Below are 18,924 nucleotides of genomic sequence, written 5' to 3' on the forward strand. Positions count from 1 at the left end.
GGTTTAGTTTAATTAATTCCCTAGATTCGAATTCCGCAGTTTATCAAGACAACTGGGTTTGGGGAAACCTGAACTTAGTCTTGCTTAAAGTCTGTTACCCTAACAAGGAGGGACTTCCCAAAAGAACAGGAACTGATCTAGAAAATGAAGTATATGGATTAGGTAATTTTACACTTAACCTCATGATCCTGAACGTTGAATCTGAAGCTACACCAATTTTGCCCGCTATGTCAGTATTTCCAGTTAAAGGTGAATTGTGTATAAGAAAGAATGGCTCCATACACATGGGCCATAGTAAATGCATCACTGTAATAGAATTCAGTGATCAAGGCAAATCTACATTTAGAGCTTCTCGCCATTCCTACTTTGTATGTGGTCAGACTGCATATATACGTCTGCCTCTAGATTGGGATGGTACCTGTTACATCGGATTCCTTTTGCCACCTGTTTTCCTAGCTCCTCCTGATTATCACAGAAATACTCATTTAGTACACAATAGAGAACGGAGAGATCTCCCAATAGTCGACTACACTGAAACAGCATGGGAAAAATACACAGATTTCAATAAAGGTCTCTTTCCTTATATAGGTACAGTCACTAATAGTAAGCTGATACGTAGATTAACCAGAACCCTTGAAGCAGTAGTAAACGAAACTATTTCCGCCTTAGGCAATTTAACAGAAGAGCAGTCTGCTATGCGGTTTGTTGTGCTTCAAAATCGTCTCGTCCTTGACATCATTCTGGCCGATAGGGGCGGAGCTTGTAGGGTCATCGGATCAAGTTGTTGCATTTTCATACCAGAAAATTCGCCATCTGTATATAAAGCCATAACTCGCCTTCATAAGATTGTAAGCCAGATACACCAGAATCCAGGCACCTGGACTTGGTCCGGTTGGTTTTGGAGTGTATTATCAACCTTTGGATGGAGGGTCCTATCCTTCCTAGGTATTGGCTTTCTCATACTATTCAGTTGCTGCTTATGCCTACAATGTGGACCAGCGATTTGTGGTCTGTGTGCCACATCGTGTATTCCACCACCAAGATTTCATTCATCCCGGAAGAAGAAAGAAGAACAAATGATGCTATATGAACAGATCAACGGATTGATGAAGATTGATATCTCTTAAGGGCAAGTAGGGGACAAGGAGGGAATGTGGAAATATGGATTTTTGTGGTCAGTTATGTCCCCTATCTTGGACCCCAACGGTTTCATGTATAAATCATAAGTACATGTATGTTCCCTCCAGTTCCAGTTATGAAGACGCAAACACATGTGCGTCCACCGTCAACATGTCCTCTTTCAGATCCGCCATGAATGGGCCGGATATTCTATTTCTAAGTATGAAAGGCCACCGGCTTTATATGGTTCATTTATCCCATTTCACAGTCCAGGTGAGTAGGCCCTGATTCTGCCATTAAGCCTATTCCTGCTTTCTGCCTCTGAAAGCTCCAGTCTGAGCTCGCATCTGTACCCATGAACTTTGTCCTACTCCCTGCGCGGCTAACGGTGCCTGACTCGATCTGTCTGCTTGCCAAAAACTGTATTTCACCTTCAAGATTATCTGCTCTGCTCCGCTCCTCATCCAATGCATTCCTGTCTAGTAGTTTAAGTAAAACATTCTTTCAGCTACCGAGCAAAAGGCCCGGCTTCTCTGTCTTTATGCAAGTAATTCATAGCCCTGTTACCATGGAATATTCCTACCCCCTCGCATCTAGTGTAGACACTTAGACGCTTGTACACGCACTAACAGTCAGTATAGTCAGTATAGAATAAGATTCTATCCTAAGAGACCTCTCTTTTTGGATAACACAGTTCTTTAAACATAGGATGTTAGATATGATTTGGGATTAGGTTGACATAACCCCAGACTTCTGTCTCCACATGTAGAGCTAAATGTCAAGTCCCCTTCACCCCCTAGTTGCACGTCAATCACACGTCATGCTGCTGCGCGCGCATCTCTGCCAAGTATTTCTGCTGACATTGTGAAATTCTTTCATGAAACCACCCTATTGTGACATCATACCTGATGACGTTCTTTAAGTTACGCCCAGTTACACCTATTTTAGTTACGCATGTATGTTCTTATCTTTGTTATCAACTGTTACGCCTCTTGCATCTGTTTCACTGTAATGCCTATTGTATAAAAATGATTACTTGTCAATAAAGTTGGTCCTTCACTTCCTGAACCTTCGTGGTGATGGAATATGGAGTCCATCAATTCGAATTGATTTTGGAATAAAGCCCGTTCCGAACCTCTAATACCACGGATTCTGCCTCTTATTTTACTGAGCTATTATTATAGATTTTCCGCATCAAATTAAGTCCCGGTAATTAAATTATTTACCACAGAGTGGTGTAATGAAAAATGGTGCCTCCCCCTATAATGTGATGAAAGGTGCCCGACTCTCCCATATCTCGCAGCACAGCTATTCATAGGCATTGAGCTGAATGGGGGACCCATGAAGGTTTGGGCGTCTCCTGAAGGGTTAAGGGACACCCCTTCATGACAGGAGCTGTAGGGACCGTTCGTAGGCCCCCGGTAGTAGGTTGAGCAGAATTACAGCTAGATTACAATAGTATACAGTTTAAATAACATGATCTCTTCTATTTTGTGACATCACCTGAATTTATCAAATATATTTCACTGTATTTCAGCGCTCCTCTGTGTAGTTGCCAGGTCTCCTCTTTGACAAACAAACGATTTTTTTAGGTTGAGCCTGGGCAGCGCATGCGCTGCTCTGCAAGACATGATGTATTCAAGTATGGACTTGAAGATCCGCCTACTCTCCACCCATATTTTTCATTGGCTTGTGTCATTGTCCTTTGTAAATGCTGGCGTCTGATTCTATTACAGGAGCCGGAGGCTTCGTATTATGCTTCTCTTTCTATTTATTGCTACTCACAGCAGTCAATGAAAACGTGTATCATGTAAACAAAAACTACATTTCCCATGATGCAGATATCACATCACATCCTGCAATGCCCCATCCCCGGAACTTGTCCTCTTTCTTTGCTGCTCATGCAGAAAGTTAAGTGCTTGAGATCTTTATATTGATTGAGATTGATATGTGATGTTTTATTATTTGCTACAGCATGTGCTGCGTCATTTGCATATGTTTAAGTGGTATACATTTCTTCCGCTTTGCTGTGCACATTTCTTCCGCTTTGCTGTGCGAGTGAAATGAAGTCCTCCGAGGCGCTGGGACGCTCCCGCTGGGAACGCTGATTAATTTACATGTCCGGCGGCTCGCTCGGGCTTGTGCGAGTACTGTTGGGGGCGCGTGTATCGCGCTGGTGTCTGTAAGCTTTCCGGGCGCGCTGCCCGCTTCGTTCTTGTTAGCGCTACGAGCGCTTTGCATAAATTAAGCCTGCAAGTGTTTTGGTACCACTCCGCCTACGGCGGTGTTTAAAATAGATAAGAAATATAGCGCAAAGGCTCCCCTTGTCAGCTGATGCGCTTGGAACCTTTCACTTTCGTTTTTCATCATTGGGCTATATTTTGGTAGGATTGGGCTACGCACGTCGATACTGCTCGTTTTTCTTTCGTTTTTTGTTTATTCCACCGGGGATTTCACCACTGAGCATTGCCCTACGTCTGACTGGCTGTAAAAACGATCTGGGCCTGGAAGGAGCACACCTCCTTGGACAATATTGGCTCTTTGGCTCCATTACACCCTGAGGGCTGAAAGAACGGTGATACAGCTTATGCTGAGGAGCTAGGTACCTTTTCTGATTTATTCTGTGGGTTGGCTCCCCCCCTCTACTCCTCCTTAATACTGGCCTCATGAGCAAATATATTTACAAATTTGGTTCAGCAATGGAGAATTGGGTCCATTATGAGGAGGATGATACCTTATATGAGGAGGAAGTGGGTACCTCTTCCATTGAAGAGAACATTGTTGAGGCCCTGGACGCCTCGGTCCAGGAGTCGGTCAACAAGGCCCTGGAGAAAGCAGTTCCGGGAACTGTACAGCAAGCGCTAGCTACTGCGTTGAAACCTATAACGAAACAACTTGAGAAGTTTGCGAAGCGCCATGGCTTCACTGCCCCGGCTGGTGTTCCCACAGAAGGCTCCCAGCCTAAGCCTTGGCCTCACTCTGCCTCTTACTCTTTGCTTCGTCGCCCTGATGCTGAGAAAGATAAGGTTCCGGATACCGATACAGATCCCGGTACGACCGACTCTGATACCCCAGATGATTCCACTCCCAAGAAGAGAACGAAGAAGGCCAAGAATGTGGAAGTTCCACAGACAACCCCTACTCCTTTTACATTTAACCCCGCTGACATCGTCCATCCCAGGTCATCGGATTGGCTGCACGTCCCCGAGGTGGCGGCGTATTTGCATGAAAATCTCCGCAAAAGTTTCGATAAGGAGGTGCGCAACAGACTACGCTCTGAATGCCCTCGACCAGACATCTTGGATAAAGTGGCTGAAATCCCTGAAATAGACTCTAGCCTTTTGATCTTGCTAAAAAAGTTTGCAAAGGACCCAAAGAAAGGTATCGATCGCGCCTGGCGAGGGTGCCAGGATAAGCTTTTAGATGCCGTCGGCCCGCTGGCCAAGATTTTGGAGATGGCCTTGGAAGCACAAGAATCGGGGACCACAATAGATTCCCATGTGTTGGCAGGCTGGACCCAACGAGCCATATGTCTTCTGGGTAATGCCAATTGCGCCATTTCCACGGAGCGGCACAAATCCATACTCATGCGCATGGACTCTAACCTAACTGAGTTGGCAGCGGCAGAACCTGGACCCTTGGCGGACGGAAACCTTTTTGGGGACCGTTTCGTCAAGGATGTGGCCAAATATGTGGGCACATTCACGACCTTGGATAAGGCGCAGTCAGGAATAAAACGAGTCTTTCAGGCTGGGGTTTTCGGGCGAGGCCGGGGACGCTCGTTTGGCCGTCAGTTTTCACAAGGTCCTCAGTGAGGAGACTTCGGTCGAGGCAGGGGAGAGTGGGACTCTACCCGTGGAGGAACCTTATACGCCACCAGGCAGCACTTCAACAAGCGACGCTTTAATAGAGGATCCTATCGGGGAGGCGTCCAGAGCACCGAATCTACAGGTGAGTGCCCCAGACCTATTCCTTCTACCCTTGGGGGGACGTACTCAATTTTACTATCACAATGGGGTTCAACTTTCTCAGGATGCCTGGGTCTTGCAAACAATTCAGGGTTTCCAGATAGATTTTTTCCAGACTCCCTATCAGGTCCACCAGCCCAAAGAGCTTTCTTTTTCCCGACTAGAGTGTGATTTTATAGATTCAGAAATCGAAGGATTGCTGCAGAAACACGCGATAGCGCCTTGCGAAGAGGGCCCTTGCGGTTTCTGCAGCAATATTTTTCTGGTGCAGAAGAAAGGCGGAGGTTACAGATTGGTACTCAATTTAAAGGACTTCAACCATTACATGACTTACAAGCATTTCAAGATGGAGGGCATCCATCTTTTGGCGGATCTCCTGAAACAAGGGGACTGGTTGGTCCGTCTGGACCTGAAGGACGCTTATCTGTATGCTCCCACTTTTCCCCCGCATCGAAGATTCCTACAATTTCAATGGCGGAACCGGTGGTACGAATATTTGGTCCTTCCTTTCGGACTTTCCTCGGCACCGTGGTGCTTCACCAAGGTTCTGAAGCCAGTGATAGCTTATCTCAGGGAACAGGGGGTACGCATGATTGTCTATCTAGACGACATTCTCATCATGGCGCAATCTCCAACCTTGGCAGCTCAGCAGTTGCGCATGACCATTCGTATCTTACAAAATCTGGGGTTTGTGATCAACGAACCCAAATCTATTCTGTGCCCTACCCAGACAATAGATTTTCTGGGGTTCGTCATAAACTCTCAGACGGCTCAGCTCAGTCTTCCATGCTCCAAACTTCGAGACATCAAGAAGGAGCTGTGCTCCCTGTTATCCAAACAGATGGTCTCACTCAGGGTGATCGCCCGGATAGTGGGCCTTCTAGCGTCGTCCATTCAAGCAATTTTTCTGGGACCCTTACATTACCGGGCCATTCAGAGGCTCAAGATTCAACACTTGCAGAAGGGTCTCTCTTACACAGACCTAGTACCTCTTTCCCAAGAGGTACGGGAGGAGATCCAGTGGTGGCTTGCCCACGTAGAGGCGTGGAACGGCAGAGCCATTATCGGCTCACTGCCGGAGGTCGTCATAGAGTCCGACGCCAGTCGTTGGGACTGGGGAGCGCGCTGCGGAAATATTTCCACAGGGGGACGTTGGTCCCTAAACGAGCTAAATCTCCACTTCAATTGCCTAGAACTTCTTGCAGGATCGTTTGCGATCAGGACACTATCACCCAAACAAGTCTAGTGTTGCATCCTCCTGCGGATGGACAACATCTTGGCGGTTCAATACATCAACAAACTGGGGGGCACGAGGTCCTCAATGTTGGTGGCAATAGCAAAGGACTTTTGGAATTATTGCCTGAGTCATCAGATTTCGGTCATAGCCGAGTACATTCCGGGTCAGTCCAATGTAGTGGCTGACTGGAACTCACGCCATCTCAAGGATTACAGCGACTGGCAGCTCCACCCACAGATAGTCCAGTGGTTGCAGGAGATCTGGGGTCTTTGCGAGATCGACCTGTTTGCCTCCAGACTGAATCGTCAAATGACCAAGTTTTTCAGCTGGAGGCCGGATCCATTAGCTCTGGCGATGGATGCTTTTTCACAGGATTGGACCCCGAATTTGAATTATGTCTTTCCACCCTTCATTCTCATTCCCCGCGTGTTCACATAGGTGATGCGTCAGAAGGCGGAGGTGATTTTAGTAACTCCCTTGTGGAAGTCGCAGCCTTGGTTCCCGATACTGTTGGAGGCGAGTTGCGACTTCCCCAGGAGGATCCCATGGTCCTCAACGATGCTCCAGGGCCCTCATGGAGAAATGTGCCCAATGGTAATATCGGGGCAATTGTCCCTGATGGCCTGGAGACTTTCTGGCAACGTTGGCAAATGCCAGGATTTTCAGAACAGGCTTCAGACTTTATCAACCAAGCTTGGGCCACCTCTACCAAGAAAATGTATTCTTCAGCTTGGAAGTGTTGGGTTCGTTGGTGCGTGGAACGACACGTGGGGGCAGACTTACCCCCTGTTGTAAATTTTTTGTCCGAAAAGGCGTCTGAGGTTTTAGCATATCGTTCTGTCAATAATTTTCCTTCAGCCATTTTGGCGGGCCACTCTCATGTTGAGGGCAAACCAGTAGGGATGCATCCTTTAATATGTAAATTCTTGAAAGGTATCAGAATAGCTAATCCACCCAAACCAAAGTATTCCTCCTTGTGGGATGTCTCGTTAGTTCTTTCCTTATTTAATCAATGGCCCAGCAATGATATGTTGACAAGGAAACAACTTTCATCCAAATTGGCTATGCTGTTATGCCTGGCGGCCTGTAGACGTTCGTCGGATGTTAAGGCTCTAGACATTACAGGTAGAGTATTTACTCCTGAAGGAGTTTCTTTTAATATCACGTCCAGGACTAAAACTATGTCACGTAATGTAGAATATCACGCTTTTCCTGATAATGCTAAGTTTTGTGTGGTTCAATGTCTTAAGGCCTATGAAGAATGTACCAGGTCTATCCGGCCTGATGGTGTGGTGTAATTATTAATTGCCTTGCAGAAACCCTACAAACCTGTCACTGCGGCTACTATAGCCAGATGGTTAAAATATGTTATGCAGGAAGCAGGTATTAATACACAAGTCTTTGGTGCACATTCTGTCCGAGGCGCCATGGCCTCTAAGACGTTCATGTTGGGTTCTACTGTTCAAGATATCATGCATTCTGCAGATTGGTCTTCTGAGTCGACTTTTAAACAGTTTTATTATAAACCGGTGGGTTATATATCCTCTGTAGTCTTTAATCAGCGTTAAACTAGCATAATACGAAGCCTCCGGTCCTGTAATAGAATAAAAGATTAGCTATCATTCATGCCAAGAATTTTCAATTCTATTAACCTCTTCTATGCCCATGACGAGATAGTCTCGTCATGGAGCACGGTTGCGCTGTGCCCATGACGAGACTATCTCGTCATGGACCCTGCCCGCTAATGAAAGGCCCGGCACAGGAGGGGGAAAGGGCGGGGCACTGAAGGGGTTAAGGACACGGAGGCGAGGATTATCCCACCCGGTTACATTACGGTATTGTAATTATTGCCCACCCGTTTGTATTTATATTCTGGTTACGCATAAGTTACGGTTTGTTCTCTCTCTCCTTCTTTCAGGGTCTGGGAAGAAGATGGATTAAGTGTAATCCTGGTTGAAGACGACGTACCTCCCAGCTGGTCTGGTTCTTCCACGTTGGAAGCTAATGTTTGGACTTTAGTTATATTGTTGGACTTTAATGTTCGAAGCAAAGAAAGAGGACAAGTTCCGGGGATGGTGGCTCTTATGGGGCATTGCAGGATGTGATGAAATATATGCGTCATGGGAAATGTAGTTTTTGTTTACATGATACACGTTTTCATTGGCTGCTGTGAGTAGCAATAAATAGAAAGAGAAGCATAATCCTCGCCTCCCTGTCCTTAATAGAATTGAAAATTCTTGGCGCGAATGCTAGCTAATTTTTTATTCATTAATAGGCTTGAAAGGCCCTCCTTAGTACCGCCTTGTCTTTATTTGTATCCTCCCATGAGGACTGGCCCTTTTACTGCTGTTGTTGCACAGTATGTCTTATTTTGTCTGTAAGCACTATTTTCTTTAACGAGTTTCTCCTACAGCAGGCACGCAATGCTTTCCTGCACCATTCAGTGCGCCATGCGTGATTTCACTTTCCTAGCAGCCCGGGGACAATGGCATCTGTTTCTTTGAAATGAAATAGGTCTCGCATTTACAAGAGTTTGAGTTATTGGCATTGTAAATGACAGTTACTTTAATTCACGTGTTAATTATCAAAACAGATAAATAAAAGGCATTTTCATTTACAATGCCAATAGCATAAACCAGCCGCGGCCCGTAGAGGGAGTTCCGTGGGGCGGTAAGACGGGGCGGGGGAGGGGCAGGGTGGGGGGTTCTAAAAACCGGAATATGGATAATTGCAGGTAAGTAAACAATTAAATAAATAAAACGAATTTCATAGCGCGCGCTATGAAATTCGTTTTATTTATTTAATTGTTTACTTACCTGCAATTATCCATATTCCGGTTTTTAGAACCCCCCGCCCCGCCTTACCGCCCCACGGAACTCCCTCCACGGGCCGCGGCTGGCATAAACTCTCGCAGATGCCAGACCTATTGCATTGCAAATACTTGTTTCGTTTGTAGGTCTCGCCTGAGCCAGCGCTTTAGCGCTGCTCTCGCGAGAGCTTTTGTAAATGGGGGATCTGGAAGTGCAAACGAGTGCTTTCAGGCCTCCAAATACAGTGCATGTGCGCCGAGCGCGCGCACCATTTGGCAGCCTGCACACCATTTGCTTTCACTTTCGCGGCCGCACGGCCGCTTTGATGTTTGATCGCGATCACTTTCACTTTTTTTTGTTTTCGGTCTCGTTTGTCGCTGTGCGAGGCCATGGGTGCGCCCAAGGCATTCGCAGGTTTTGGTCTTGTCGCGCGCGGCACTCCGTTGAAAGGAGCAATGAACTCTTTAAAAGCCTTGCTCTGACTCCTGCTCTTCTTTTCCAATAGCCTTGTTTTTCCCTTCTCCTTGCCCTGCATTTCGCTCCTTCTCCTAGTTTCTCCCAGTCTTCGCGCTCTCCCCTCCACACCTGGTCTCCCCACTGTTCCCTGATCCGCCTCTTCCTTCTCTCCCAAATGCCGTTTATAGCGCCCAGAAGCCAAAAATCAACATGTTGGCGCTGTACAAAAGACCCAGAGTTAACAACTAAATGAACAGGATGAGATGAGAATTCTGCAGGGCCTTGAGTTCAAACTCTCGCGCAAGCAGGATTTGGGACTGAATATATGACATGTCCACAGACTAATAAGTCTTAAACAGTAACACCAGCTGTGTATCGAAACTTGAAACTACAGGCAACGATGCCTGATCTCTTTGAGGTGAACCGTTTATTTGTTGAGAATGTTGCTCACTTTATCTTTAAAGGAAAAATATGCCATTTTGAATCTGTCTGTTCACTGCTGCTGTGCTTTCTGTCCAAGCCAGAACATTACGAGTTTAAAAAATCTAAAGAAAATACATTTAAGCCGATTTCCCTTTAACTATTGTTTCCGCTGTAATGTCTTCATCATATGTGCCGTGCTTTGGTGCCACTGTTGTAGGCAGGAGGCGCTCGAGGGGGGGGTGACTTTTCAGCTCTGCACACACAAATTCATGTCTTTCTCCTTAATCCTGGCCATATAAATTTTTCGCTTCCTCTCTCTGTTTCTCCTCTTGCTCACTTCCCTCCTCTTCCAGAGCCCCCTTTGTGCCCCTCTCTTTAGAACGCGTCCCCTTTTATCACCCAGTCTCTTCTGCCTTTCTACGGCATTCCCTGCCTTCCCCCATTCCCCTTCACTTCCTCTCCCTTCTTTGTTCTCCTGTCTCTGTCCTTCACTTTTCCCACGCGGATTGCTCTTTTCAAATATTTCAGCTCCAAAATTGTTTCGAAGTGGTTCGTAGTGTGTCTGAGACTTCACTGACTGTCTGAGCAGAATATTCAAAGGTGCACGTACGTGAGCCAACAATTACACACCTGCGTTAAAGACAGGTGGACGTCAACTATGAAATAGGCTATTATGTCTCTTTGACGTATTCCCGAGAGTCACCACTTCACCCCTTAAGTTACCCCCTAACTCCCACTCACTGGTGCTTTCACACCTACTTTACATGGTGGGCCGCACCAGAGGGTGTATGGCAATTTAATTTTTTGCACTCCGAAAAAACATGTGAATTTATCAAACAACTGACAGCGAGAAAATCCGACAAATATTTGTTTAGGTTCTGGTAATTGCATATCATGCCGTGTACACAGACGCTCGTTTCCGGGTCCGGTGCCTCCGTGGACGCCACGCTTTCACCTTAGGGTGCACGCTTCACCCCACTGTCATGGGTTCGAACCCCGGCTGGCCCAGCCATCCTCTGCTAACTCCAGCCAGTACAGTTGACACCTTGGCTTTCTCGGTGACACCCAGTACAGGTGGGTGGAACACACTGGGGTGGGTGGGGGTCTGTCACCACACCTGGCACCAGCGGCAATGTGATTGTTTGGCATAACTTTATCCAAACAACTAACCCCCGCCTTTCTACACGCAGGGCCTGCCAGGGCCATTTTTAGGGCGTGGAGGTTGCAAACGTCTCTGTTTGAAGCGTTCAAAGTAAAATTAAAAGTAATCCCATCAAAAGGAAACTGCTGGGATGGATGGGAATTCAAACCTGGCAGTTAAAACATATTTACTGTAACCAGTTTGGCAATTTTGATTGCCCACGATTGCTAAGTAAAATCAAACACTCCAGTTCACCAATAAAAAAAATACGTGTTTCAAGTGATCCATTTGAGGTAAAACGGTTTTCCAACATCAAGCGGATAGGATTATTTTTTCTATAGTGGTGCAATTGAAGTAAAAAAAGCACATGAGTCACAGTCAGACTTATCAGAAATAATATGAAGCTGGCACTTAGGCCTGAGGAAGCACTCTAAGCGAAAAGAGAGGTGGCTCGGGCAAGTAAAATGAATAGTCACATAGAATGACTTGGGTAAATGAGAGTGATATTCAGTGCGCATTGGATGACTGAGTGCACACAATGAGTGAGCAGGCCGTGGGGGGGGGAGAGATTGGCAATATGAACAGGACACAAGGAACGGGAGTTCCCTGCACTACACTTCAGTGTTTAACTCGGAACAAAGTCTCCTCTCCTTCACACACTCACACATGTGTTTCACTCATAGCAAAGGGTTGCCTCCTACACTAATTCACACTTCTCCCTTTAACTCCCGAAAAAGGCACCCCTCCTTCACACACCCACACATCACTGCGTAACTCATGGCAGAGGTTTGTCCCCTACTCTAATTCACACTTGAGTGCCTAACATGTACAAAGTCACCTCTCATTCACACACCCACCCATCAGTGTGTCTCATAGCAGAAGGTTGTCCCCTACACTAATTCACACTTATGTGACTAACTCCCAACAAGCATTTGCAATGCAACAGGCCTCGCATTTGCAATGCAACAGGCCTCGCATTTGCGAGAGTTGGAGCTATTGGCATTGTAAATGGCAGTGCCTTGAATTAATTTGTTTTGAAAACCTGCAACCGGAGCATAAACACGCACTTTGTACATATAGTCCTTGCTTACGAAAAGCAAAGCTGGCAGTAGAACAGACTGCCAGCCTTGCTTCTTATAAGCTAGGACTACAAGTACAAAGTGCTTGTTTACGCACAGTTTGCAGGTTTTCAATCGCATTAATAAAAGGCATTGTCATTTACAATGCCAATAGCTCAAACTCTCGCAAATGCGAGACCTATTGCATTGCAAATGCTTGTTTTAGTCAGCCTTTGGCAACGCCCCCATGTTCACTCACCTCGCCCCCATTGCGTAGAGCATCACAGTTCCCAACTTCCCATACCTTTTTAAATGCACTTCGACCACTGCACGGTAATCTCGCTATCATTACCATTCAAACATAGATTTCTTTACTTTTGTGATTTTCTGTCTCTCCAGCCTTAAGTGCGCTGTCACTCAACGACTTAAGATGCAGACCGGTGAATCCGCCACACAAAAATATTTCCCATGCTCTCGGTTCCTCTAGACAGAGAAGACGGACACAAATCGTAGCTTCCTCTAAGTCGAACTCCGACATAGAAGACGGACGGGCTCGTTGCCAGAAACGAGAGTTCCTAGCAACGGTCGAAGCTGCTGATTTAGTAATGGGGTTGATGTGGGTCCTGTTGGCGCTGTGGATATCTGCCGTTTTGCCTGTCCTGCATTGTACAGAGGCAACCGTATCTGGGTATCGGGTAGCTCCCGGTGTCACGACTTATGCGAAGACCCTTGGGCATCCCCCATCAGGGAATCAGGGGGCACCCGGAGTCGAGAGCACTGCAAAGGTGGCCTTTTTGGAGGTGGACCCCGCGGATGAGACTTCCAGGGTTCATGCTGAAAAAGAGGTAGGGGGTGCTGTAAATTGGAATTTAAGGGACATCGAAGACATAAGGGACATCGAAGACATCGTACATGCGACAGCATCACCAACGACCGAGAACCCGAAGTCGTCACCTGGCAATGAAGAAACCGGCCCCACAAGCCACCTCAAAGGCCTTGCGACAGCCGTACCAGGCAGGAGCCAAGGGCAAGCAAGGGCCGCCAGTGGTGAGTACTAGAGGGGGCCAGCCAGCAAGCGAGCTGGAAGTGCAGAGCCATGGACCTGGCTTGGCTCTTAGAACCCCATGCACGACACGAGCCAAGCCCACAAATATTAGGCACGTTAGCAGGCGTCAAACAACGTGTTAAATATGATAATGTTTCTTCAAAGTTCACGACAGCGTATTTCTTTAACACACACAGTCTTTCTCCTTAGTACAGATTATTAGAATTGTGTTAGTTGAAAGTGGACGTTTTTGAACATGAACTGAGGAACATTCATGTCCCCACCCAGATAAGGATGCATGCTAGTGAACTACGAGGATTGTCAGTTGCCATATGTATCTTAATTTCGGCCTTGATCCTTCTAGAGAACTACATTATGGGGTAGTAAACGAGAAAGAGGTATGAATGAAAAAATAACTATTCGGCTTAAAAATACAACCATATACGTATACATACCCACATAAGATCAATACAATGTGTACAAATATAAATGAATACAACCGAAATTAGAAAGTATTAACATTTTAAAACACTTAAATCCTAGCTAGTCAAGGTTTAAATAAATTGCATATTGCCCCATAAGCATACAGCAGCACAAAGGAATCAGCTTACATCTGAACATGTCTCAACATCCGAAAGTTGTTGGCGAAAATGATAGGCTGATATATGTTGTGCTGGTGCTCGAGCCCCTCTGGGCTCGTGGTATTCTAGATCTTTGGCTGCGCTCAGGCTATGGAATGTGTTGAGGGTGGTCTTGGGACGGAGCCTGGAGCGGACGGTAGTGCGGGGCTCTTCTTCGCTGTTGGGGGTTTAAGTTACTAGAATAAAGCAAGGCAACGTGAGAAACGTGTATTCCATTGTTTTCCAACAATGGCGATGAGCGACTTACACCCCACGAACCCACAAGTAAAATGATTTATTGCCTATCGTTACCACACATGACTACATCTGAAGAAGTACTCGACAGCTATTGAAGAATTCCGTCAAACTCCCTACAGATTATGCGGAGCATTTAAAGGTACATGGGAGTATGAATGACTTCAAAAGTTTACTGAGTACCTGTGACTGCGAGTGTGACGTACGAGCAACTGTCACAGCGGAAGGACTCAACTGTATGGCGCAAGGACTCCATCTTGACAGTGCGAGGAAGCTTTTTGCAACCGTCAACCAGATGCGCTGGAAACACTTCTCTCAGTGCATATCTATGGAAACATTCAATGTTACGCAAGGCAACTGTGGTATCTTCCTATTTCTTAGTATTGTAGTTACCATGTGTGACATGATTAGAATGCAAGAGTTTTGGTTACCATGCGTGACATAATTAGAATTGTATGACATTGTAGAAGGTTGGGAGGTCATTGTTGTGATATGGACTGTAGCAGTTGGAGCTGTTCTGGGAGACTGGTTGGATGGGATCTTTATTGGAGAATAAAGCTGTTCTTTCAAATCTACCTTCATGTGAGCCTGCATCTTAAATACAATACTGGCGTAGTCGGCAGGATACTCCAAGAAGAAGATCCTAACACCTTTCAATTTCAAGCCGGTGGTGAGACTTTGTGTTTACAAATCGTGGTCTATTTCCTTTGGACCCACAATTATTGCGTGCTTGCTTTCTATCTTGTATGCTCAGTTTAATGTACCTCCGCTATTTATCTTTAAACCTTCTATTTAATGAGTGTGGATTAATCGACACACAGTGCTCGCTTTAGTAATTTAAATGATATTGGGGCTGGGAGCAATCGGTGTGTGCCACTTTCGTTGGAGTGTTGAGTGACTCTTTTCTCATTTGACTTTGTCGGATTTGACATAATTTTAATAGTGGTAGAGTTTGTGGTAATGCGCAACGAGTTGAAGTTTAAAAGTATACAAGTAACTGGATTTACTCACGCGGCGTTCCTTTTCAAGCTTCCAAGGTTTCGAGCGTCACAGTGAAGGATCACGGAGAAGCAGCACGTATTCAGCGTTGACATAGCAGCACGTAGGCAGCGCTGACTGATTCACGCTGTGCTGACGTCTTTCCTTCTGTGCGCCTGGTTGCCTAGCTACGTGGATTTGCTTACTGATTCACGCTGTTCTGGTGCCTTTTGCTTTCGTGCTCCTGGTTGCCTACGTAATTTTTTCATTATTAAAATCGTCATTTCTCCTGGATTGAGACACAATGGTGTTTGCACTTCATCATTAAAACAACACTTGTGTGTTCATTTGAGATCAGCGATGCGCACGCTAAAGTCAGAATAGGATTATTCCTTCGTGTCGTTTAATTTCACAGCGATACGCACGCTGAAGTTAGAATCTCACTATAACGGCGTATTGCTTTATTTCCACAGCGATTCGCACGCTCATACTTTGAAAGAACAGCGATACGCACGCTGAAGTTCGAGTCTCACAATAACTGCGTGTTGCTTTACTTTCACGGCGATATGCACGCTTATATTTTGAAATAATTTAGCTGGGCGTGTCGTTTTCAATCACTTCGATACACACTCTTAAATGGTGTTGATATATTTTGAATGTCAGCTTGAATTTAAACACTAAAGTAAAACAACGAGTTACATGATTTCTCACCTTAGTATGAAGATTTGCATGTAATCCTTGCAAGTGGTTATCATTATGCTTTCACAAATATTACTTACGATAGAATTCTGTATAATCTGTGAATAATATTCTCAGACATAAGAAATATTATTTTATTTACGGATTAGACATTCTAATTATATTCCTTTTATTCTGATTCTGCTTTTAATGTTTGGTGCAGTTCAAAATGTTACTGCAGCTCCATTTTTTTAGCTTCCCCGGGTGAGCCACCAATAAAGTGGAAAAAATGGAAGAAAGTTTTCGAAAGGTATGCAAGAGTATGTGGTGCATCATTAAGCGCTGAAAGGAAAACATCTTTGTTACTTCACTGCTTGGGCTCAGAAGGCCAGAATGTTTTTGATCATTTACCTGAGTTATCTACAGTTGAAGCAGAGGGTTTAAATGATTATGAGATTAGTATATGTAAATTGGATAAACACTACCTTCCTAAAATTAGTACAATTCTAGAAATGTACCATTTTGGTAAGAGAATGCAACGTGAGGAAGAAACTGTTGAGAGTTACTTAACTGATTTGAGGAAGTTAGCTTCATCACATAAGTTTGAAGGTTTAACTGATGAACACATACGAGATCAATTTATGTTGGGCTGCAACATGGATAAAGTTAGAGAAGAGCTATGGCTTAGAGATGAGCCCACTTTGGATGAGGTTGTAGCTGTAGCCAAAAGAATGGAGCACTCGTTGAAGTGTGTGGCTATCATCAACAAAGACAAAATGAGTGATGTTAAGGTACAAAGTGTAAATGAGAAGAAATCTGTTCCCAAAACAAAAGACAGGGAGAAGTTTGTTAATAACAAGGTAAAGTTAGGTAATATTTCAGTCTCTTTGAGATGTTACAGGTGTGATAAAAGTGGTCATCTAGCCAATGATAAAAGATGTCCGGCACTCTGTAACATTTGTAGCAAATGTAAAAAAAAGGGTCATTATCCATCTGTATGTAAAACTAAGCCCCCTCCAAGGGTCAAGAGGGTAGATATTTACGATGATGAAAGTGTGAATGCGAGTTCCGATGACTTTGAGTGTGGTCAGATTGTTTCTGAAATTGATAGTGTTTGTATTAAGAAGTTTTGCCCGTTTGATGAAATTCTGGTTGAGGGTGCTTCAACTCGTGTTTTATTTGACTCCGGTGTGAAAATAACCATTGTGTCAAATGATTTGTATATATGAATAAGTTAAAGCATAAAGTAAAATTGTTCAAACCTGACATCACTCCTTTAGCTTATGGTGGAGAACCAATAAAGTTGCATGGAAATTTTTGGGGTTGATTGAGTACTGAGGTAGGATGATTTCAGGGAAAATTTACGTGTCAAAAAAAGGAGACCGTTTAATAAGTTGGATACATCAGGGTGACCTGGGCGTTTACTTGGATCCCAATTCTGATCCACAGATTGTATTAAGGGACACTGTGTGCATTGTAGAAAAAGTTGACGACTGTGAGTTTACAAGAAACTTGAAAGTGGAATTTCCCAAGGTATTTAGTGACGGTCTAGGTTGTCTGAAGGGCTATCAGCATAGGATTAAACTCAAAAACAATTCCGTTCCTATATCTTGCAAGGTCAGAGGGGTTCCTTTATCTGTTAAGGACGAGATGGAGAAGGAGATAAATAAACTGAAAAAGAATGGGATAATTGAAGAAGTGGAAGGAACCGAATGGCTTTCTCCGGTGGTCGCTGCTAGGAAAGCTAATGGTGATTTGCGTCTGTGTATAGACTTGCGCCAATTAAACAAAAATATAGTGGTGGACAAGTATCCCCTTCCTAATATTAATGAATTGTTGGTCTTATTGGGTGGTGCGAAGGTTTTTAGCACCATCGACCTGACGTCAGCGTACCACCAGTTTGACCTTGAACCATCTTGCAGGGACCTCACGGCATTTATTACTCCGTTTTGTACTTTCCTCTTCATCAGAATGCCTTTTGGGCTGGTTTCTGCATCTTCGGTTTTTCAACGGGTGATGGAAAGTTTGCTCAGGGGTGTTGATGGTATGTGCATTTATCAAGATGATATACTTGTCTTTGGTGATGATATAGAGCAGCATGATTCTCGTCTTAAAGCTGTTCTTACAAAATTGAGTAGTGGTAATTTAACTGTTAAAATCAAAAAATGCAAATTCAGATCAGATTCATTGAACTACCTTGGACATAACATTTCTGGTAATGGTGTCAGGCCAAAAGAAGACTTAGTTGGTATCATTCATAATTTGTCTTTGCCTATTCTAAAGAAGAGCTTATGAGTTTTCTTGGCTTGATCGAGTATTATGCAAAATTTATTAAAGGACTTGCAGAGTTGACCTCAAATATGAGATCACTTTTAAAGAAAGGAGCTAGTTTTTTCTGGTCTAATTCATGTCAGGAGGAATTTTTGATCATTAAGGAAAAGCTATCCAATGCCCCGTTCTTACAGAGTTTTGATACTAATCTCAAATCAATACTAACTACTGATGCGAGCGTGAAAGGCCTTGGTACTGTTTTGCAACAGATTGGTCCGCATGGAATGAGGACCGTTATGTTTCTTTCCCGTAGCTTGAGAGAGCCTGAGACTAGGTACTCCGTTGTGGAGCGTGAATCTTTAGCTATTTTCTGGGCTGTGAAAAAATTGAAGACATTTTTGTGGGGCACTGATTTCGAAATAAGAACAGACCACAAGCCTTTAGTGGAGATCTTTGAAAAAAAAGGCTTGGATAGGATATCTAGTCGCATAACCACATGGATAATTGGTCTTTAAGAGTATTCTTTTACCCTTAAGTATATGGTTTGAGCAAGGGTAAAGAAAATGTGTGCAATGAAGATGATCTCAATAAAAGGGAAGTTTCTTCAAAGAAAGATTAATTTTGATAAGAGGAATTCTGGTAAATTGTTTAAAGTCAATGTTGGTGATTTGGTGGCGGTCAAAAGATCTGGGCTAGTGGGAATGCAAATCTCAAATATTTTAAACCCGTGGCTGTTATTAAAGTTTTCAGAAATGCAGTGAAAACTCGAGCTCATCGAGTGTGGAACCTCAATAGAGTTGTGGTGTTAAAAAATGGACTCCTGAACATGGAGAAGAAGAATCTTGATCTTGGTTGCAAATTTTCC

At 44.5% G+C, this 18,924-nt stretch overlaps 1 protein-coding gene and 1 long non-coding RNA gene across 3 annotated transcripts in view; one reads left to right on the top strand and one right to left on the bottom strand.

Moving 5' to 3' along the window:
- Positions 1-12,690, bottom strand: part of LOC146811959 (uncharacterized) — a 99,485-nt gene extending 86,795 nt beyond the window's left edge. The window contains exon 1 of the long non-coding RNA XR_014966811.1: positions 12,517-12,690. This is a non-coding gene — a long non-coding RNA (uncharacterized LOC146811959). The remainder of the gene's footprint in view (positions 1-12,516) is intronic.
- Positions 12,691-12,694: 4 nt separating this feature from the next.
- TCTN3 (tectonic family member 3) overlaps positions 12,695-18,924 on the top strand; it is a 781,719-nt gene continuing 775,489 nt past the window's right edge. Inside the window, exon 1 of one of the 2 annotated variants that reach the window (XM_085618937.1) lies at positions 12,695-13,259. In XM_085618937.1, the coding sequence (XP_085475063.1) occupies positions 12,818-13,259 (442 nt within the window). In that variant the 5' untranslated portion in view covers positions 12,695-12,817. The remainder of the gene's footprint in view (positions 13,260-18,924) is intronic. The other variant, XM_085618938.1, reaches the window with a different exon arrangement.

Source organism: Triturus cristatus, chromosome 7 (assembly GCF_964204655.1).
Source record: "Triturus cristatus chromosome 7, aTriCri1.1, whole genome shotgun sequence".
Taxonomy (NCBI): domain Eukaryota; kingdom Metazoa; phylum Chordata; class Amphibia; order Caudata; family Salamandridae; genus Triturus; species Triturus cristatus.